Source organism: Rissa tridactyla, chromosome 3 (assembly GCF_028500815.1).
Source record: "Rissa tridactyla isolate bRisTri1 chromosome 3, bRisTri1.patW.cur.20221130, whole genome shotgun sequence".
NCBI lineage: Eukaryota > Metazoa > Chordata > Aves > Charadriiformes > Laridae > Rissa > Rissa tridactyla.
The window spans coordinates 16,746,313-16,769,464 of record NC_071468.1 but is presented as its reverse complement, the minus strand read 5'-3'; the positions used below and the strand labels follow the sequence as shown (position 1 = coordinate 16,769,464).

The 23,152-nt window shown below is 40.9% G+C and overlaps 1 protein-coding gene across 5 annotated transcripts in view; it reads right to left on the bottom strand.

The window, feature by feature from the left end:
- The window catches only part of TP53BP2 (tumor protein p53 binding protein 2), a 50,119-nt gene that overhangs the window by 10,587 nt on the left and 16,380 nt on the right, over positions 1-23,152 (bottom strand). For 3 of the 5 annotated variants that reach the window (XM_054194940.1, XM_054194941.1, XM_054194943.1), the window contains exons 2-13: positions 19,100-19,247; positions 14,059-14,172; positions 12,332-12,411; positions 11,288-11,389; positions 8,293-8,467; positions 6,665-6,846; positions 6,107-6,271; positions 5,429-5,666; positions 3,509-3,637; positions 2,907-3,043; positions 1,605-2,094; positions 459-1,240 (exon numbers count right to left, since the gene is read on the bottom strand). In XM_054194940.1, the coding sequence (XP_054050915.1) occupies positions 459-1,240; positions 1,605-2,094; positions 2,907-3,043; positions 3,509-3,637; positions 5,429-5,666; positions 6,107-6,271; positions 6,665-6,846; positions 8,293-8,467; positions 11,288-11,389; positions 12,332-12,411; positions 14,059-14,172; positions 19,100-19,247 (2,742 nt within the window). Of the gene's footprint in view, positions 1-458; positions 1,241-1,604; positions 2,095-2,906; positions 3,044-3,508; positions 3,638-5,428; positions 5,667-6,106; positions 6,272-6,664; positions 6,847-8,292; positions 8,468-11,287; positions 11,390-12,331; positions 12,412-14,058; positions 14,173-14,835; positions 16,438-19,099; positions 19,248-19,535; positions 19,554-23,152 lie in introns of those variants that run through there. The other 2 variants (XM_054194942.1, XM_054194944.1) reach the window with 2 other exon arrangements.

Genomic DNA, 23,152 nt, shown 5'->3' with positions numbered 1-23,152 from the left:
CAGACAAACAAATCCAATCTGGGATTAAGATAATTAGTTTCCATTTCATATCAGCAATAGTGAGAAATGTTTGTGAAGTCTGTAACTGTGCCTCAAAAAAAGTGAACTTTAATTTCTCTTAAGATAGAAGTATAGTTTGGATGTAGTAGGCAGAGTTCTATAGGGAATGTTCTTTACAGCCCGGAAGAGTTTTACTATTTGTGTATCAAATTCCATTTGAAACTTTTCATCATGTCATTAATTCTAGAGACAAGAGAGACTTTTCATTACTGTCATTCACTCTGGAGATAAGAGCACGGCACAAATAGAACAGATAGCCACGGAAAGACTTCTAGACTATTTGTGTGACTGTTCTCCCACATCCACTTAAGTTCTACAATACAACACACAGGATTTATGTCAGAGCTTAAGGTGACTTATTGTCAGGGCATCCAAGTTGTAGGCTAACTAATACTTACCGGAGGCAAGGAAAACTGTCCAGTAACTTCAGGAGGCCTCATACTGAATGAGTCCTCTCCCAAACTCTCTGGTTCCCCTGATGGATAGGGAGGTGGTGGGTATGGAGGATATTCTTCCATGTATACCTCCAGTGGCAGTGAAGCTTCTATGCTTGGTTCTTCCATTTTTGGCTGCGTGAGTTCATCACCATCTGATACTCCTTCAGGTACAGTGTCCAAAGCTACAGAGGGAAGAACAGCTTCGCTCTGATCCGCTGGGGTGTTTTCTGCTTCCTCAGCAATGGCCGGTTCTGGCATAGAAGCAGCTGTTTCTTTTTCCGATTCTGGGCTTAGATAAGGATTTGGGATTTCTGCTGGGCTTTCAGGACTGGCAGCTGATGCTGTCTGTTTGGAGGGATGTGATGGAGCTGAGATAGTCTCCATTGCAGCCAGAGTGGTCCTCTGATACAACAGCTTCTGAATATTGGGGCCATTAGGTCCTTCTGGCTCAGTAATGGAGCTACGTTTCTTCAGTGGTCTGGGTGCATTGGAGAGCTTTTTCCGTAGTGCTTCCAGATCAGCATCACTCTGGTTGCGATAAGGGTTGGATAAGAAAGGCAGCAATTTGGTTGGGCTAAGGGGACGGGGTATTCGCTCTGGTTCGTGATTCTCATGAGCAGAGGCTGTTGTTTCCATCTCAGGCTCTGGACTGCCTGGCTTGCCTTGGAGGTTTGAGTAGATGTTCTCCGTCTGCGGCAGCTGATTCTGTACACCAGCTCCTGCCATCACAGGCTTGCCATACACTGTGGAGGAGTTCGGAGAGGGGTGGGGGGGAAAAAACAAGTGTGAATATTTGATCAACAAGCCTAAAAAGAACACACAACCTGATTCACCCATGTAGGGCAAAGAAGCAGAATAATACGATCAACTGAACAGAACTGATCTGGTAACCAGGTTTACCATTAGTTTTCTTGCAAACGCAAGACAGATATTCTGCACTTTTTGTTAGAGCCCGTATACAGCATGTCAGATCCATCTAAGATTCTTATAGCTGCACTAACCTGCTTAATTCCCCTGCGGAACAGCTTTATACCCACAGACCAAGTGGAAAGTACATATATCTGAGGTTTATGAAGACAGAAGAGAGGCAGGGCGCCACATGCTTACCACTTGGGAAGTGTGGTCCCCTGGTCTGCGCTCTTGTCAAAGCACTTTGCACTGCCTGCTGGAAGTTCTTCCCGGGAGTCTGCTGTTGCGTGTACATGCTATAAATTGAACTTGCAGCCACAGTTTGAGGCTTTCGAAATGGTGGGAGTGAGGTCTCTTTGGACGGCTGAGGGGTAAAAGGTCTCACGGCTGCTGCTGGGGGACTCTCCTGTTTGGAGGAGGGAAGAATTTGGTCCTGGCTAGAGGAAGGACCTGCAGGAGGTACAGAAATTCTTTGCTGTATCTGCTGAGAAGGATGTGAGGGCTGCTGTGCCACTGGTTTTTGTTTGTTCCCCATAGTTACAATAGCCAAAGGCAGCTTCTGCAGGTTTCCATCCAGCTTAGTATCAGAAGGTTGCAGATGACTGGCTTGACCAAAGTAAGGCAAGTTTATCTGCTTTGGTTTAGTGGGGACAGGTGGTGGTACCTTTGTTACATTTTTATTGGCCGTCTGAAAGACAAAAACAAGTTTATTAAGATTAAATAGCAAAACATGTTTTAAAGAGTTTTAGTGTGAAGGACCAAAGATACTCTAAGAATGATACAGTATCTGGTATTTATACTGTTTACAACATCCTTGGAAACATGAAGAGAGCTCTTGAAACATTTTATCATCATAGTTGTTTACACTTTGAACCCATTCTCTTTAATTTGTTCTGTAGCAGCTATGTTTAAAACATCAAGCAATGGCAGGGCACAGTAACTTCTCTGGAGATAGCGGGGGCACTTAGTAGCATCGGTAGGCAAGAAGCTTGTTTTCCAACAGAGCGCTTGTGAACCCCAGCTCTTCTATGTTAGTTCACCCCTGCCCGATCAAATCGTGCCCTTGTGCCAAGGTTTAGGTGGGAAGTCTTGCTGCAATCAAACATCTGAAGGGCGCTGCTGCATTAAACAGTGAAACAAGCGTGTAAACGATTTTTAAAACCCCATGCAAACGCCTTGGTGCATACAATCTTGGGGGGGGGGGGGGGGGGGCGGGGAAATGCGTACACGCTAGTAGAAGTAACACAGCCATTTTTACGTATTCAGTCAAAATGTAGATTTTCACCACTGTGACTGGTGACTGTAGGGAACAACTTTGAGTTACCAACTACCACTAAAAGCCTAAAAAAAAAAAAAAAAAAAAAGACTTCTTTTCCTTAGAATTAGTCTTTTAAAAGTAGGAAGTAGGTGCTTTTCAAAGACCGTCCTGACAGCAATATTTGAAGAGCTGTGCAGTAATCCCTATCAGCTGGAATGCAGTAGTTCGAGTTTCCCGCATACCTGTGCTTCTCGCAGGAGATCTTCGCTGCTCTGGTTCTTTCGGAGCGTGCCCAGCCCAGCAGATTGGTCCACAGAATCAAACATTGAGAATGGACGAACTTTTTTCTCTTTGTCTCTTAAAAAAGCTTCTCCTTCAGCTGTTGTTAGAGAGACAGAGAGGAAAACGTTTTAAACAGGCAACAGAATTGTAGGAATAAAAGTCCTGGTCTGTGCAATATTCAAGACAGCGCGTACAAGGGGTGCTTTTTGTATTGATCCTACCCCTGCGCCAAGGGTGCAAGGGCCTGCCAAATGCTGTATCTTGCAAATTGAACAGGAACATGTATGAAGGCATTAGTGTCTACTTCACCACCTGAAACAAGTTTTGGGTTGTTTTTTGGTTTTGTTTGGGTTTTGGGGGGTTTTTTTTGGTTGTTTTGTTGTTGGGTTTTTTTGTCCCAAAAACATCCCTGCAACGATACTAAAGCTTATATGGCAATATTCTTCAGGGAGGTTTGTGCTCTCAAATGAATTCTGTGTATTTACGGAAGCATTTAGAACAGACAGATATCATTAACTAGATTCTCCATATTTTAACATTAGCCAAACATCTAAGAACATACCTTGTCCTTCACTAGTCACAATTCCTTTTCCTGAAGTCACGGCTGATCCTTGACTAATATGATTGTCTGCATTTGAACTACTCCAGTCAGTGGCAGATGGGGAAGGTTTTGCACTGGGGACTACAGAACCTAGGAGAGAACAAGTGGAAGTGATTAAGCTAAAATAATGTTTTCATTGACTTATTTACTACAAGTAAGTTTTTTTGTGAGAGTCAGGTCCAGACACTGTACAAGTATCATATATAAATTAGCTACTATAAATCCTATTACTTTAGATTTTTTTGCTCATTTGTTTGTTTTAAAAAAAAGAAAAAAAATGCAAAACCAAGCTCAGAAACAGCTATTAAAGCAGCAGCAAAACTATTTGTCCACAAATATTTGCACATGTTTGCACTTTCAGCATTCAGCCAAGAAACTTCTCCAGACTGCCGCCTTTCCAGTTAATAAGAAACTTTTGTTGGATATTTACAGTAAGTCAGAAGTGACAGGACGGTAAGAAGGAATGAGAAAGATATATATATATAGATATCAAAGAAAACATGATGCTTTAAAGCATAAGTAGATCCTGCCAGTGATAGCCAAAACAGCAGAAAGATCATCTGCATGTTCAGTGTGCGTACAGGCACTGCATTAAAAGCTGATATTTAAATTCACTGGAGCAGGCATCCAGTCTGCCTCAAAAATAACTAAGAAAATGCTTGCAACTTGTTATTAGTTTAAATATTTCACCAAATTCTCTCTACTAAATTCTAAATTATCTAGTACAATCAGTGATAGAAAATACAAAGAGTAACGCTAAGTATCAGGAGAGAAGTTTCATTCTGACAAAGTGTTGGATACTATCTCTCTAGGAAAGCAGTCGTTTTGCCCAAATGCTAAAAAATAAGGAGTGATATTTTAGTTCAAGCAGCACACCACTACACGTTCCTATAGCAAAAATTCAATTTTTGTATGGACTGGAGCTAAAATTCCACTCCATCAGTTTTAGGATCTGCAAACCAGATAAAATGAAACAGTTCCCCATTCTCCAGCACAGCAAGAGACACTTGGACTGGTTTCTTGTTATGGCTACTTTAATAACATCTGCCAGAACTAGAGATGGAAGGAGGGAGATAAAAATAAACAGAACTCTTCTATAAGCTCAGCCGCCATTTTTTCCTTTTGGGAAGATCACAGAGTTTCTCTTATCTCCCAGCTGAAAAGGGACTCTTCTCCTTCCAAGATAGCACAGAAGAGGTATTTGCAGCTCTCAACTTTCTCCAGACTTCTACTCTCACAGAGCCGAACTGTATCTCGTAGGTAGGAGAAAGCTGCAGAGAGAAGCCTGGCAAATCTCCATTACCACTCCCAGCAGGAGAGGCCAAGCCTTCTATCAGGTGTTGGACTTAGGTCTCTCTCTATTCCTACGCCATCAACGTGTCAGCAAGTTTCATTGCTATTTCTATGCTACAATCACCTGCCTCCTTTATAATATTTCTTGTAACAGTGGTTAATCCTTTACATGTGTCATTTCCAGAACGCATGATCAGAAACTTTGCTTTGCTAGAGTTAAGCCCAGGCACCAGGTTGTTACCATGTATATTCTAAAACTGCCTTTAGAAACTTGCACAAATACTGTTGTATAGTTTTTAGGAGTATTTTAAAATAAATAAGTAAATAAATAGTTTACAGAAAAATCCTCCTAACATGTAACAACTCAGATTGCTCCCTAGAAGGATTACTAAATTTATAACACATTGAGTAGTATAACCTCAAGGCTTATAAAATATATTCACCGGGGCAGGAAAATTGCAAGTAGTAAGATTGACATCTCAAATAATACTTTGCTTTAAAAAAAAAAAAAGAAGAAAAAAAAGGCAGAGTTGGTAGATAAGAAAATAAGACATTTTTGGAAAAGAAATATTAATTGTAAGCTATTACCTGCAGGAGCTTTAGCTTGCGAACTGCTCCCAGCTCTCATGTTAGGCAGAGTTTGTGTTTTTAGTGGACCATCAGGTACCTGCAAAGCTTGTGTCCCATCTGAAAATGCTGGTTTCACCAAAAGTTCAGGTCTGGAAGCAATACGTGGCATAGTAGAGGACTGGATATAAGGACCTACTGCTGCCACTCGACTTGGAGCAGAAGCCACTGGCTGGGGTAAATTCCCGTCCGAAGAAACCTTTGGGGAAAAAAAAAAAAAAAAAAAAGAAAATGTAAAGAATGTTATGCTGCAGTATCCATCCATCCATCCATCAGAGTTTGAAATAGAAGTCAAAAAGGATAAAACAAATAGAAGATGATGCTACAATATTAAAAATGCTTTTTAAAAAAAGAGCTGTAAGGAGATATAAACATGAGATAGTAATAGCCAAAAAAAAAAAAATCTAAAAAAAAAATTCCACGACAGCGTAAGAAGAGTTCTTGTCCATAAAGAGTAAGTAGGTTAACACCAATGTACCATGAAAAGTACTTTAATAATACAAGACTTCCACCACGTATGGATAAAAAACAACAAGTCTAGCATCCGAACAGCCTTCCCCACAAGCAAGTTTTTACTTCAGCCTGTACGGGCCACAAATGAAATTCATTTTTTTTGTTATTAAATATCCCAACACTTACTGGTACATTCTCTTTCTGTTGCAGAGCTGCCTTTTTCTTCCACAGGCGCTCTCGCAGCTCATTAACACGCTTATCCATGACTGCCACCTCCGAGTTGCGCTTGTTCAAACACTCCCTCTGTTGCTGCAGCTTGGCATTCTGCTCCTGGTTCAGTTTGTTCCTCAACTGAATAAATTCACAAAGCCGGGGCGGTGGGGGGAGGAGGGGAAAACAACAAAAATCAAAACAAATTAACTTTCAGGACTGGGGACAGGAAACAGTTACAAAGGGAAAAGCCTTCTAAAAAGTCAAGTCACGCTGGCAAACCCAGATTATTTTCTCCGGAAAAAATGTTGGTTTGTCTCCAAATTTTGCAGAAAGGAAAGGTATATACACTGCGTGCTCCTTCCCCTGTTTCCCTTGAATCCAGTATAACTAACCCTCCACCCTCAGCATGCAGGTAGCCACGCAGCTCTGCCAGGAACAGGAGCAATGGGATTTCTTTCCGACAAGGCAAGAAACGACCCAACCAACTTTTGGCTCCTAGGAGTTGTGGCTCATGAGCTGGCTTTGCCTTACCTGCAGCTCCTTGTACAGGCGGTCGAGCTCAGCTACAGCCGACTGGTTGTCATGGTAACCATCAATTCGGCCGTTCTTCAGCATCTCCAGTTGCCTGGTGAGTTCCTCTACTTTTGACACCGCCAGCACCAGCTCGCGCTGCTTTTGCTGGAACAGGCTGTTCATCTGTTCAATCTCCTCCACTGGAGAGGACGAGAAAGCACAATAGCTGCCCTGAGAAACAACCGAGCGTGGGCCGCTTCCAAGGCGGTGGTTAAGGGGACAGAGAGCGCCCTGCCGGCCTCAGGAGCAGCGCTGCACACAGGCTGCAGCCGGCTGCTGCCAACTCACGGTCCCTGTCAAACCAGCTCTTCCTCCAAGCATTTGTAAAAGCAAACGCACTAGCAAGATTATGTAAATTCGGTCTACTTAGAGTTCTGATGGGGAGGGAAAGAGGACATTTTTTTTTACTTTCTGAAGTATGGAAACAACCAAAACCACACTACCAGGCTGAATTTCATCTGTAGAAGCCTAAATTCACTTAATGCTGAATTCCACAGGAAGAAACTCACTCAACCACAAGGCATATTTATAATATTTAAAACTCTGAATTTAGGTCACAGGAACTCAATGACAAAACACTCGAGCTGTTATGTTAAACAAAGACTTGGAGGGCTTTTTAGGGTCTATTATGAATGGTTGTCATCAGCTGCTCCCCCTGCCAAAACTGTCACATTACAGAATAAAGCTTAAGGAGTCGGTAAGTGTTGAAGCAAGTACCAAGACCAAACAGGCGGGGAGGATGCAGGGAAACAGACACACATGCTCCAAGATCTTGTATTACTCTACCATCCTTCCATTCCTTTAAACTGATGTTTACTGTATGCAACAGAACCCAAGCAGAAAATGTGTCCTCCCCATAGAAAAACACTTTTATCTGTAAAGCACCATGCTTCTTAATAATACAATATATTTATATTTTACCTTAATAAACCAATATATTTTCATTTGAGTCCAGCTGGAAATGACAAGTTCTGTACAATATATATAGAGGGAGGATGAAAAGGTAGGCAGAAGAATGAGTGTTGATATGAAGGCTGAAATAAATATTTAATGTTGCATCGACATGCTGAACTGCAAGCACTCAACTAGTACTGTAGCAAGCCAGACACTAGTCCGATTTCCGTAATTAAAAAGAAAATACTCAGCCTCTTTGGCCATTAAGTTATCTCTTGCGTAAGAAGCAACATGGGTACCATGCCAGCCTTTCTTATAGGCCAAGAAGAAAATAACACTCTAAATGTGTGGGGTATTAACATCAAGGATGAAAAAGTTACTGCAGTAGACAAAGGTATTTGAGCAAGGGAACAACTTACACTGTAACTTAAAGAGCAGACATATTAGCCTCAAAACACAGAGTGGAAATGCCCTTAGGGGATATTTTAAAATACAGCAAGAAAATACATTTTGTTCTAGGTCATTCAGGAATTTTCTCGGTAAATACAAGATGTGAAATTGTTAAGATTAACATTTCCTGGAACACTGTAGATACCTCTTCTGAATCATCGAAATCACCAGAAATTCTAGAGTTCCAAGAAGCACCCTTCATGAAAAAACCACAGGCTACTTTTCCACAAGCAGCAACTCACCTAATTTCCCATTGCTGAGTCTTTTTTGCTCCACGTGGCCTTTCAGTGCTCTCACTTTTTTAAGTTTGGCTTCCTGATTCTCAGCAATTTCCTTTAATCGCTTCAGTTTTTCCTGCTCAGCAGCTTGCTGTTGCTGTCGCTGATCTTGCTGTTTCAGGAATTTCAGACGCTGTTCCTGCAGTCAAGACAAGGAAATTTTTTTTTATTTATTTATTTTAAATTAAACTTATGGTAAGATACTAACAGGAACAGTCTCAAAACTTAAAAACAATTTGTCACAGCAGCTCAGATCAGCTTTAGTCCCATATCCTGACTTCCCAGAGTGTCCAGGGAAGTCTGAGAAAACAGAGCAAGCGCGTACTGGTACTGTCCCAATACAATCCTCCAGGTACCACCATTCCGTAGCCCAAGAATGTATGCAAACAGAGGTGGTAGCCATGTCTAACAGCCCTTGGTAAATTTTTCTTCCATGAAATTGCCCCAAATCCTTTGAAGCTTAAGAAAAATTTTAGCATTCATATTCCATGATACTTGCCAATTTCATTTAATCACTACTTGGCTCTTGAGTTGCAAGAGCTAATCATTATTTCCCCTCTACCTTCTTTCCATGCTGATTGTACTTTACAGATCTCTATTGTACATCACATTTTAAACAACTATTAAGTCATGCTGGAAAATATTAGATATTCTTTATATGGAAGATATTCCATAAATTATTGACCATTTTCATCATTCTCTGTACTTTTTCTAGTTCTGTTAGAACCTCATTCAGATGGAGGATCAGTGCACACCAAAGCTCTGCAAATTTGCTATTTCCTGGTAACAATCACTGCCATCACAAGACAGGAGAATTCAAGACACGGGAAAACCTTCTCATTGACCTGGCCCCCATTTATACAACAGACATCACCTCAGTGGAGAGGATCCTTTTGCCTCTCCAAGAGTATGAGAGTAGGGTGGTTCACTGTCAGTTTCTGTGTACAGATGTCTATAGTTCAGAACTAATAGAAACGACCAGATCACCCATAGAGACTTCCTTTAAGTCACTGGCCATTACACATGGCTTCCAGGTCTGGAGATGATGGGTTGTTCCAGACGTAGGAGAACTGCTAAGACTTCCCCAAGTACCCACTAACAGCCAAGACTACCGCTGCTTACGAACATTAGAACTCAACACTTCCTCCAAAAAAGGAAATTAAAAAAAAAAAAAAAAAAGTAGTCACCAGTCATATTTAGAAACAGGGAATCTTGTGCACTTTGGATAAAAAAGGAAAAGCAATAAGTGAGCTTGCCTTCCGGAGAAAACCAGGCAGCACCTGCAGTGTGTGCACTAGTTTAGAGTCAATCCCACGCAGGAAAATGTCAAAAAATAGATATTACAGCTCATATCTAAAAAGAAAATGTATTTTTCCCCCTCAGAATCTATTTTTAATATTACATCTGATTTCAGAAGGCAGGAAAGAAGCAATGGAAATGTTAGCCACGAACACAACCCATGAAAGCCTCTCTTTGAAAGGGCATCTAGGAAAGCAGGTTTTTTCCAGAGAGGCATGTTAAATGAAATATTCTCCAGTGGGACACCCATAAGGCTACTCTTCTTCAAACCACAGGCGGCAGACACCTAGCCGACGGGCAGCTATCCAGACTCAAACTCATAGTTGGTTTGGTTTTGTTGTTTTGTTTTTAATCTTTTGCAACTCCCTTTACAGTAAATTTATATAATGTTCCTGTTTCTGGTTTCATATATATATATAGTGATTACGGTGCTATTTATAAGACCATGGTCTTTTACCATCACCTGTGAGTGAAACAGACAAAAGTTATAAAAGCTTAGGCTTCTCTTGTATTTTAGCACATCTCAGCTGGAACTGAGAGGGCAGTAACATTCTGTCTTGGCAAATTAAACAGGGCAGAATAGGTATTAACTGTGCTGCTAAACTTTAACAGAAAACTCTAATCACTTAGTTGATTGACTGATTTCTTACATTTATAGCTGCATCTTCTTCTTATCAGTTCCTACCATAAAATGGAAAGAAAGTTATATTGGCTATTCACTGGGCCACAGTATCACTTTGAAGAAGTGCAGAACTATTAGAAAGCCCTGGTTTGAAGCACTTCCCTGAGATATGATTATTGAAAGCCAGGAGAACCAAACAAGATGCTAAACATAGGGGGGAGAAAAAACCCAGCTGATCTCAAAAGGAGAGGGAGACAGGGCTTCTTACAGAGGGAGAGCAGTGAGACAAGAGCCCCAGAGCAGCCTCTTCCCTAGTAGAGCACATTCTGAAACGCACGGGAATGCATCCACCCAGACAGCTGAGCGCTCTTCAGGATGGGCTCGCATTTAACGATTCTCTGACAAAAGCAGCATTTTCTATGGTATTTTCGCAACACTTAAGTCAAATATGAAAATCCATGCCACCATTCTGCAGATGCATTCAGAGTATTTTTCCCCTAAACAATCCAGGAGCACCCCGTGTGCTTTCATTAGCTTTTCTGTTACTGTTCAGCAAGCATTTTATAAATCACTCTCCTAGTTACTTTTATCTCATACACGCCATCTTTTCTAGACAGCTGCCCCAGGAAACCAAGCACACATCGAACCCTATCAGAAGAAAGCAAGATATCATTACAGGACAGCATTATATCCAGAGACAAAAGCATTGTTCAGTGATCAAACCGGTGAATGTCTGGTCACCACACGGAACACAAAGAGGGCGGTAGAGCCACCAGGATGAATGACAATATATTAATGTTATATGCTCTATCCTTTTAGTAAGCTAAATGGTCACTTCTACCACTGGCATTATTTTAATGTTTTACTACTGGATATTTGCATAGGTTGACTTTCAAATTTAAAAAGGAGGAGGCAAAGAAAGGAGGCCCTCTGTTTATAATAGGGGGAAAAAAACCCAAATCCCCAACCCTCCCCTCCACCTCACATGACTCTTACTACCTTTGTTCCTGGCTATAAACAGTCTCATTCCAAACTCACCTTGTTAGCCAGCATTTGCTGTTGAGCCTCAATTTGTTGCTGCTGGCGTGATGCCATTTCCTGAAGTTCAGCCAGTGTCATATCCATCCTTGGAGCACTGACCTGTCAAAGAAAATCCAAAGCATGCTAAGTCTAGAATTTTTAATTTGGCTAGCGTGCAACTCAATAGAGCTACGGCAGAAAAATATGATAAAGGTCTTTAACAACGACAAACGAGTATCCAATAAAATAATTAGAAAGCAATGGTGTATTTCCATGGTAAAAGAATAAATAGTTGTAAGCTCATACACATGTGTAGCCCAATCCAGCAACATACATAAGCTGACATCTCTTGAAACATCAGTATTTCTAGCAAAATCCCAGCAGCATTTTAAAGAGGCGTTTCACAGCCCTTTATAATTAAGCCCAGCATGAATCAGCTTTGACTGACTGAGCCCAGAATGCTCAGCACACGGCAGGACAGATCTGTGGTCGTAGGTGTATCGTTGCAATTCAAAGCCCTTCAACGTAAGTTGAAGAAAATGGAAAGTTTAAATATAGCGGGGGGGGGAAACCTCACCGCCCTCAAAGATAGCACTATTATTACATTAATTATCTGTTCATATGTTTCCTGAATCTAGATTCAATCTTATATCCATAATTACAACTTATGGAGCAAGAATAAATGACAGAAAATGGATTCAATGCTGAAACACTAACTGGTCTCAACTTGAAATCTGACACAAAACTGAATGTGAAAATAATCAATGAACTGAAGGAAAAATAGAAAAAATTTTTGATGGGAGTAGAGAGGGAAAGTATGCCCAATTCGCTGCTCTGAGATCACCTGTAGAAACACGGATATGGCAGCCAATGGATCTCAGAAACATCTTAAAAACTGAACGCAAGGGTGAAAATTGCTCAAGGCTTTGTGTCTGGTTTAGAGCAGTCATTGGGGACGCATCCAGAATAGTCTCTTAGTTTCCAGGGTAGGATTTGCACCAGTATCTCAAAAGAAGGGAAGCCTCCATTTTCACTATACTGGCCATTGCATCAAGCACTTACTCCATTCTCTATTCTTCGATCACCAGGCACTTTCACGCCGTTTCTTTTTAAGGCTGGATCTTGAGATCTTTGTCCAGCTCCTAGATAGAAATATAGGATAGTCAAAGACGATAAGATATGTTTTTGGTTTTTCTTATCTCTTTAGACATAGCATTCAATACAAAAGGAGAAACAGTACAATCATTTTGGTTTAGAATCTGAACAACTGTTCTTCCCATGCTCTTACCACTCAGATAAACTTAAATGATGACACAAGATATTTTATGAAGAGGCTCCTGTTCAATGTCAACATTTATTTTAAAATATAAAACTGCTTAAAAACAGACAAATAAAAAAGCTTAACAAACAGGATGCTATTGCAATATTTCTCCTATGGTCAACAGGCCCCCAGTAAATCAGATGAAGAGATGACAGATGAAGAGTCACAAAAGCCTGTTCCCCTCTGCAAATGACACCAAAATATCTGGTTAATTCACAGAGGCATTTGGATCACAATGTCTTAAAATCAGCACCTAGGTGTTCTGATGTGCCTTTGTCAACTGTCTCACAGAGAACATCAATAACAATAGCTAAAGGTCAGTCACCTATCATGAAAGATGCACCATTTAATCTACAGCTGATTATTTGCACATACAGTTTAAAAGCACAAAGTTTTTTCTTCCTGGCAGTCATTGTGACAATAAAGACGCTACTTAACTGGAAACATACTTTAATGTTTCCATCAGGTTACATACAAATGGTGTTCAGATGCCAAATACCAAGATCACTCATTTCCCTGTCGGACATACATATACTACCAGATGAAGCCGTCTCTGTTAGCTTCTTGCCCATTACACCCTGACAATGAAACTGCACTGTAAGACCCTTAGTAGGTAGAGGTGGCGCAGCTTTATCTTTTCACGTACTCATTACACATTTCAAACATCAAGATGCATTTAGCCATTTTAAAAGACACTGGGTACAATGTCACAACACAAATGCGGTATTTTCAATACTGAGGAAGATTACCAAGGATGAAAACAGGAAAAGAGGAGGAAGAAGACTGACTTAAAGGTGAACATCTTAAGTATTCTACTGAAGAGATTTAATATGGGATGCACAGAAAAAAAACTTGAAAAGCAAGAATTCATTTTCTTTGCAGGTTTCATATTTAGATTTACAATGCATAGATCTTACGTTCTCAGAGAACTTGACTAGGCTGTTCATTTAAAGCTATACCTGAAACGAATACAAATACGTAGATTGTGGGAGAAACATTGAAGAACTCTATCTTTGCCAAGTATGCTAAGTTTATCACTCTGGTAAAGTATTATCCAGGTGAAACATCCTAAGCCCAAATAATAAATTACATTACTGGACAACAGTTTGCTTACTAGATTTAAAAGAAGAGACTATCACAGATCTCTATATATTTAGCTGTGGCTAATATGTTTAATACAGGATGTGCTTGGATGCTTTGGTGATGACCAGCTCTAGAAAACCTGCAAAAGTTTCAATTCGGATTTAATGACCCCAGACCTGGCAAGGGAGGATGAAGTATTTACTAAAATGAGCAAGTTTTCTGTTACTATCATTCTCTATTCATAAGAAAGTAACAGTCAGACCAAGAAAGGCTGCAACACGACACTGACTACCAATATTAATAAGTAACATATGCAAGCTGTTTCCTTAACCTTGAGGAATGAAATGAAACTTCGACAAATGAACCAGCTGAGATCAACACCTACCTGTTTCCCGGCAGGGAGAGCGTTCATGTCGAAGAAAGAAACGAACCTCGCTCCTCTGCATCCCAAAGCGCTGCAAAATATCCAGCATCCGTTCGTTATCGGCTATGGGACGTTCTGCAAAGGAAAAAAGCCAGTTGATTATTACATCTCTATATAGCTTGGGCACGCACCAAAACAAAACAAAAAACATCTGTCCATCATCTTTCACTGGAACACCTATTATTACTCAAGTGCAGCGCGTGCACCTAACCCTTGCGCTCACCCAAGGCATTTCTACCCTTCCCTTGGGAAGGCGCTGTACCACTCCTTGCTTCTCAAATTAAACCAATACTTCTGAAAAGCAGATACAGCCCTTTAAAAGCCGGCCCCTGAAGGGAGAAGCTGAGGCACTGTCGCAGCCCAAGGGGAAGCAAATGGGCAATTTAGAGCTTTTGGCTCTAGTGCCTTAAGTTTTGTATTTGTAAATCATCTTACCCGCTCAACACCACAGGAAATGTGCTGGTGCACCTTTCACTCCACTTCCGTAGTACCTCGGACAAACGCTTTCCCACCTCATTCCCACCCCCTCCTTAAGGGCTCCTCTGCCCCGATTCCTGCAGGGACTCATTGACTTCCTATTCCAATGAGAATCAAGAGAGATGCAAGGATAAACTCTCAGAGAAGAGAAATTCTTCTCTTAACGCTTCCTAAGGATGGTGATCAAATGCTGGATTGCAGCCCTTGCGTTTAAGCTCAGGCAGAAGCACTCAATACCCTGAAGAGGCTCCTAGGCATTACCCAACAGGCCTGATGCTCAGCAAGCCATCACAGCTCCTGTCACTTCGATGTTCTCCCACAGCTCCCATCAGCCATAGATCTGGCTCATTCTCTCGGACAGCAAATTTCACGAAGATCAGATCACATGCGTTTTGAAAGCCCCACTTCTGATAAACCTGGAAAAGCTGAACTATTTTGAATTCAAAGCTCAAAGGAAAAAAAGATCAGATGGTGAAAAGTGACTCCAGTAAGAACTTGTCAATTTTCTTTCAGACAGTTAAGACGAACTTTCATTAAAAGTTGCACGCACGAGTTCCACCGTTTCCTTTCCTGCTCTTGTTCCCAAGTTTGGAATTCAGTCACATCTCTAATTTTTAAGCCTTATTCATTGCCTTTTGATGTTACAAAAATCCAGTGGGAGTCTTCATCTACTGCCTTCTTTTACCAGTACTCCTCTCTTTCCCTATTACTGTTCTTCCAAAATTTATCTGCTTCACAGCTAGGCATTTACAGACAGGATATAATTAGAATTACTTTTTGGCCTGTAAATCTTTACATAAAAGCAATTTCTTTTGTTGTTCTAGACATTTTGCCATACATTTTTACACCTATTTCAAAAGCAATGGCAACTATGAGGTCAATATATCATAGTAGTCAACTTTTCATAGTCAGGATACTGTCATGGTATCTTATGACAACATCCGCGACTCATGATCAGGTTGGATCCATTTGCACTGGGTGCCAGACAAACAGAAGATACTGTTCCTGGCCTGAGAAATAAGACAAGCAGACAAAGACTGAAATTAAATACCACTGCTTTTGCACCAGTTTCATTTTTCCTGACATTGCTTTTGTTGCATGTTTCCTTTCATTATTTAAGCAAAGGGAGGAAAAAAAAGAAAGAAAGAAAAAGAAAGAAATCAGAGAGTAGTTCATTCATATTCAATAGAGTCTTTCAAAGCCACTATCTTAATATGGAATAATCATTTCAGAGGAAAAAATGTTGGTGTTAAGTATAAATGTTTTCAGTTTTATAAGAAGAGGAGCTACTAACATATGTTTTCAGAATGTGAAAAGCTCTTTTTCAACATAAAAGTGTTTCTTTAAATGAAAATGCTGCAGCTGTGCTCAAGCAATCTAGGAAGGAAAATTTCTGGAGTCACTGTCAAAAGAGATTAGCTTTACAGAATAGGCAAGTAGGTCACTGTTACAGAAAAAGCAGTCTCTTGGCGGTTACTTGTCTAGACAGCTAAAAAAGCTCTTCATCTGCTAAACTTTAATCCAAGGCAAAAAAAAAAAAAGGAAAAAACAAAAACCCAACACTACTGCTGTCAGATTTCCATCTTACAGAATATACAGCAGGTTTATGAGAGATTTCTAGCAGCTCAGCAATACTTCAACTGAAACTCTATAATCAAGGGCAATGCCCTTTACACCAGGAATCTGTCAATACCACCCAGTGACTTCAAAGGAAGGTCAAAGAGGCTTTCAAATACCAAACAAAACTACATTTGGAAAGCCCAAGAAGAAAGGACAAACAATCAGACTTCATTTTTTTTTATTATTCCTTATCTGTCTCATAAAGAAAAAAAAAAACAAAAAACAACCAAACAAAAAGACCAACCCACCTTTATACAGGCATTCCACAGTGGCCAAGGTAGTGGCCTAACAGAATTCTGGCACTAATAGGAAGATCAAGAAAGTCTGCCCTGATACTCATCAAATTTCAAGGAAAACTGGGAAGACAGGGAGAGTAGTAAACTTGCCCCCTTCAGGGAGTAGAATGCCTCAAGTGCACTTGCGGCAGTCTTTCAAAGTACACTTAATAAGGCCTGACAACAGAAGCTAAAATTCCTCGGCAAGCCTCAGAGAGAGAGAGAGACAAGGGATCTAAGGAGGATCTCGGTAACTGAAGCCTGAGAAGTCATTTTCCAAGATAAATCTTTTGTTTCTACCCCAGAAGGTTAGCTACCGCGTGCAATGTTTATTTTAAAATAAAGTTTAATTTGTTCGGTGTAAAACGCAAACACAATAGAAGTCATGGCATATCTTGGCAAAACAAGATAGCGAACTTTGCCGACACCTAAAATGAGATTAGGTAAAAGCTAAAACTATTTCTCTCCCACCCCTCCCCCCTTCAAAAAGATCCCATATGTACATGAAAACAGATCTTGCAAATGGTTGCTACTGGATGTTATACAAATGGTTAAGAAAGGATATATTTTATCCAAAACAGCAAGCAAGTATTTCATCCAGTACTCAAGTTTTTAATGTTACTTGATTTGAGACTAGTGCATTTTTTGTGACCAGGTACAGTTTGAAATTGTATACAGTTTTACACATACATACAGTGTTTGGATATAGAAGTAAATAATTAGTAAATATGACAGGATCAGTGAAGGGAACAAGAATAATTTGGTTTCTAAAACAATTGTCAAGGCTTTTACTACATAAATGGATGATTTTTTTTTTCCTCTTATGACAATAGCTGTGGCAAGTAACAATTTAGATATCTGTTCTCATGGTATCTCATGACGTCTTTGCAAAGACTAATCTCAGGAAAAACTCTCTGCTTCACTTTATATTTCTGTATCTAGATTATTTTCTTACATCTCCTTGAGTAGCAGAGAGGCTGACAACCTGATTTTACAAATAAACCTCCGTGCATTATATGGTCCCGCTCATCCAGAAGTTCACTTTGCAGCTTAACAAGACCATTTGGACACTAAGCGCTGGCAGACCTCACCTGCCTCTCAGTATCAGTGCTCTCCCTAGGTTTCAGGACAATCTCGTTGCCCTTTCTAGCATACTCCGCATCAACATCTCAAAAGTCAATCAAGAATACAGGTTAAGGAAACAGAAGGAGAGGAGCTACCCACTCTAGCAGGGCTCCAACTTTGGTAACAACAGGAGAACCCTGTCCCTCACCATCACAACCTGAGCTCTTAAACAGGGTGCGGGGCTAAGGCTAACTATAAATTCACTGGTTTTAACTAAACCTTTTTTTTTTTTTTAAACTTGTCTTTCACTGTAGACTTTGGTATTGTGTTGATTTAGACAAAGACGTACAATAAAAACACTTTCCTAAAAGATCTCTTCCCATGCTAGATTGGTGATTTTCTTCTACTATCACTTATAAATAAAAAATGCTTTTCTAAGGAGAAGAAAAAAAAATTCTGTTGCATTTTTTAAACTCAGAAATATCAGAAACATTACATCTCTGTCAGAAGGGGCTAAAAATCAAGAGACAACTCAGGTATCTCATGCCATTAAACAAACATCCAGCTCACCAAAGACTTCTTCAAACAGGTAAGAGCCTGAGACAGCAGCAGAGGAAGACAGTAACATAAGCCCTTATCATCTGACTCTCTTATAATTTTGTTGAAGCATCTCAAAAAAGTTGGATCAAATATCATTATTTTGCATGACTTAAAATCCTGTCTGTGATTCACCTATTTTATGCCTCTGGGTGGCTACCAGGGAGACAGGAGATAGTCAGGAGTCCTTTCCCATTTAATCCATGAAAAGTTAGCCATACTTTAGCTTTTGATTTGTTTGTTGACACGTTCTCGAGTTCCAATGGGCACTGCAAGCTAGGAAGATTTGAACTTCCAAGAAAAAAATCAGCAAGAACATAGATGGGAAAAAAAGCCACAAGCGACCACAAACATAAAACTCTCTTCCATAGCCTTAACAGGACAGGGGACAGTCAACAGTAGTTTCTATGTTTTTCCTCCCACCCACCACACACCTTCTGTAGAGCACTTGCCATCAGCTAACTCCTACTCCTTCTGCTAACACTCCTTTCCTTCCCAACTCAATTAACACGATCAGAAACAATGAAGGTGTCATCAGAAAAAGGAAGTTTCCTTTGCCACCGGAAGTGAAAAGAGCTATGGGGTTGAAGAAATGATTCTGTGTCACAGAACTACTGATACTTACTGCTTCAAAAACCCTACACAGGCCAGTGGCATCCCACAGTGGGGAGAAGAAGGAAGAGAAAACAACTCCCCCACACCCTTCAGAGACTCATTTGAGTCAGAGAAGTGCTGCATACACGCAAGAACATTGCACACTCAGGTCCCCTTCTTTTGCTTTAGCTCATTTTTGCATGTGTGAGCCTTTCTGTAGATGCGTTATCATACAGCAGGTCTGATGAAGAGATCGACAAAACCGTAAGGCAGAAAACCCTCTTGAGACAGGGCCACGTCTGTCAGGTCTCTGTCTGCTACCTTATTAGCAGCAGTGAATGCCCAATAATTCACAAAGTGTGAGCCTAACCTACCTGAGCCACACCACACTTCAGCCAGGTGGCACTCGCTCTCACCAGGCTCCTTGCACAGCTCCACCACATCTCTGCAGGTTGTTTCAGGGGTGACTGGCACCTCAGTGAAGTGCTGCTCATTGTTACTGAGGTACACTGTCAGAAACATCTGGAAAAGACAAAGGCAACAGTGCATGGTTACTTTAGAACACAAAGCCATTGGAGTCACAACCCTCTCATTAAATGCATTGTTTTCAACACAACTGTATCATTTGTTATCACCTACTGTGCATACAGAATTTTGAAACAAAAACCAAATTTCTTTTCAAGTTACAAGCAAGTGAGACAATACGGAAGTAATTATCTGCTCAACTAGATTACATTGCTGGAGCACCGTTTGGTTTTAAATCTGGACCTCCTTCCTTCTCTCAAGGTGATGTGTCAGAACTCCTCCCACCTTACTATACATATAATACTGCACCCATTTGACGCAGCAGGAGAAACAGTCATCTAGAGTTCAGAAATATTCTTTGTAGTGAAAAACAATGGCAATTACATCTGTAAAAAAAAGAAAAAGAAAAAAGAGCAGAGCCTACTACATAGGCAGTGAAGTAGAAACATAATTTGCATTTCCATAACACATTTCCTCGGAAGGTTTCTTAGAAACACAAGTCGAGTTGCTACACCCTTAGTCTCAGTCTGGATACAAGGTCCCCCCCAAATCCCATTCACAGGAAAGCAAGGGTATTTTACACTTGGCTTCCTCTTCACAGCTGTAGAAGGATCCTTGTCTTTGGTTATTATTCTGTATAAGCACACCAGACAGCTAGATGTTATTCTGGCACATATCTTTCCAGACACAACTAGAAAAATGGGCATTTTAAAAATTAGTTGCCTTATTTGACAGAAAATATTGATGATTACTGCCTCTGAACACCACCTCACTGGATGCTATTAATACTAAACTGCTATCAAAGTTTAGCTGCTAGCTAAAAATTAATACCAATTCTCTTCCGAGGCCTGTTCTCCACTTCAGTATCTATTGGCTGCTAGTCGCATGACTTCCAGCAACACAAAACTCAGTCAAATGTTTTCAGACAGCAATTCCTCCACCAAGCATTTCAAGCAATAGAAACCTTATCAATAACAATTCAGTCTTTTTCATGCAGCTGGAAAAGCTGTTTTTGCAGGAAAAGACACAAATGCTTGCCTGTCCTCATTTTTAGAAGGTAAAAGGGGTATACATCCTTATGAATAACTGTTCAAAGGTAAAAAAAAAAAAAAAGGCCAAATCAAAAAAGGCAAGAGAGAGGTATAATACCCTTCTAAATTTAAAGAAAAAAAACCCAACACATTACCATAAGCATTATTTCTGTGATTTGTTGTGAATACTCTGGGACAATATTTCTGATACCACTGTGAAGTGAAATTTAGCCCCATCGTCTTCACAGTTTTAGGAACCCCCACTTGGGGATTCCCCTGGAATACAACTGTGCACATGCACACCCCTGAGGTCTCCAAAGCCTTTCCAGGGCTCTTTTGAGTGCCAAGATCCCCTCCACCCCTATGAGAGAAGCTGGTTTTATTCTTGTAAAAACTTCTATGAAAACACTCCACACTCGGCATGTCTTGTTATACAGAGTATAAGTATTCATCCCACTTGTGGCAGTATAAACACTTGAGAATGCTATTTTGGGCCCTGGGACTGCACCAGATTCAGCACCAAGAACATGCGGAGATTCTGATCTCTGGTCTTGCCCAGCTCCACAAGTCAATAGTTTCTGATAAATTCCTAAAGACCTTCTACAAATATTCACAGAGTGGAAAAAGCCTGCTAGAAGAGAACTCAAAACTGCTCGTAATCCTTAGGAAAACATTCAGATCCCTAAATGTTCAGATCCTTCCACCATTTCCTTGTCACATTCTGGCAAAAAAAGAAAAACACAGACACTTGGAGCTTGTAAGGGGACGAATTAGGAGAGGGAACACGGAAAAATGCAAAGGCGGCAACAAAATTCCAGTTACTGACCAACGGAAGCCGGTGAATCCCATGGAGGGCAGGTGGGATGGATCGGGACACCCAGCACTTGAGGATTTTAGCTTGAATCAAGGCTGCTGCTAACGCCACAGTCCTGCTCTTGGAGGGGAGCATCCCACGTGCCAGCCGGGGTCACAGCTGCTCGCCCACGGGCCGGCGGCAGGGAATTTGTTTTAAGGCTGCTCCCTCTCCGGTATGTTTTGTGGAGGCCAGAGCTGCATGGCCCGCAGTCAGGTAGGATCAGCTTACCACATACACTTATTATATAGTGAAGACGGATGCAACCGTTGTGCTGTTTACAGCACACTGCATTGAAGTGCTGACCTAAATTAAGAGACAAAGCTTTCCACTCTGATACTCTCCTTTAATCTGTCACTGAACAGGCTGTCTTTTAGATGTAGTGTTTCTAGAGGAGGCTGACAGCAAGGGATGCCTTACGCAACCAGGTAAGAATACCACTTAATTACAAAAATTGAGGCAGAAAAGTACAAAATAAAAATAAAAAAAAAAAGAGAGGCTCCCAAATAGCTTTACAGTAGTGTTATAAAGGTATGTAAAACACAGCAACACTTCACAGTTGATGCTGTACAACCTTGTATTCAGAACAGCACTAAATCACACAGGCTGTGCATCTGCAATAACATTTGCTAGTTTTAAAAGATGAGCTCATAGATGGAATTAAAAGAAAATTATAAAAACCATGGTATTATACACAAAGCAGACCTAATTTGACCCTAGCAGGGCCGTTTACCCTTCAGTGTGCCTGTTTATATCCAGTTGTTAATCCTTAGGATTTACCAATAGAGACAACTACGCAGGAAGGATCATGAGCTGCCATTTCTACCCACAATGCTCAGGATAATTACTAACACATTAAGCGAAGAGCACTCAGACCTGGTGTGTGAGGGCCCTTTCTGGGACTTGGTAGTGTCTGCATTATCTCTATCCCACGTATTCTAGGACCTGAGGGGAAAAAAATAAAGCAACCAAACTCTGCAAATTCCCTAAAAACACACCTCAAAGTCTTAAGAGAGTCTAAAGCAACTAAAAGGCTACAAAATTGACATGACCTTCACAGCTACCTCATCCCACTTCCCTTTAGCTCCAGGGACAATGGTGAGATGATTCAGAAGTCCATTAAGTAGTTGTGTCCCTCCTCTCCCACCCAAATGGCTATAACATTTATCACCTTGCAGGGGAGAGGCAAGGAGCTAGTCCTGCTTGCTCCACTGCCTGCGTATCTGCAAGGTCTTCTGGTGTAGCCTGGTCCGCCTGGCCATGTCTGAGCCCAGGGCAAGCACTGAGCAGAGAGTATCCATCACAAAGATGTCTCTCTCCCCAGAGAGGGCTGGAAAAGGTGAAGCAGCTGGTGTGAACCAAAAGCCTGATACGGCTTCTCGGCACTGCTCGTAACCACCGGTGGCTGCTGTGGCTTGCACCACCTCGCGTTGGGATCCCAAGAAGTCATCCTTCCCCTGGGAACGGTTCAAACACAACACTAACCACCCTACCAGCCAGTTTATGTTGCTGTTTGATTGCTGTGCAGCAGCGAAAAACAAAGGAAACAAGAATGCTCTCATGACACGTTGTTCAGAAGTTTGAATCCTGTAGATTGCATCAAGCTAGAGCATAAAGCGGTCTTTTGTTCCTCCCTGAAACCAAAGATGTCAAGATAGCTATATACAGGTATTCAGGAATTAAGATAAAAGGAAAAAGGGAAAAAAAATCAGTTTCAAACTAGGCATAAATGAAAGATTTGATTAAAAAAAAAAAAAAAAAAAAGGAAGACAGACCTCAGCCAGACCTTGTAGTTCTTTTAAAGATGGCATCCAGGCAAATACTGGAATATCTGACAATTCCAGATTGGATTAGGGGTTTTCTTCCTCTCTTAGACTTTTAAAGACTGAGTTTTAGGAATGCCCAACACACAGGTTGAGCACCTTTAAACAGGACTCAGGTCCCCAGCTACGTTCTAAACTAGAGATTTCCCCACCATTCCTCACCAAGAGGTACTCACTGTTTATAGGTACCAAAAA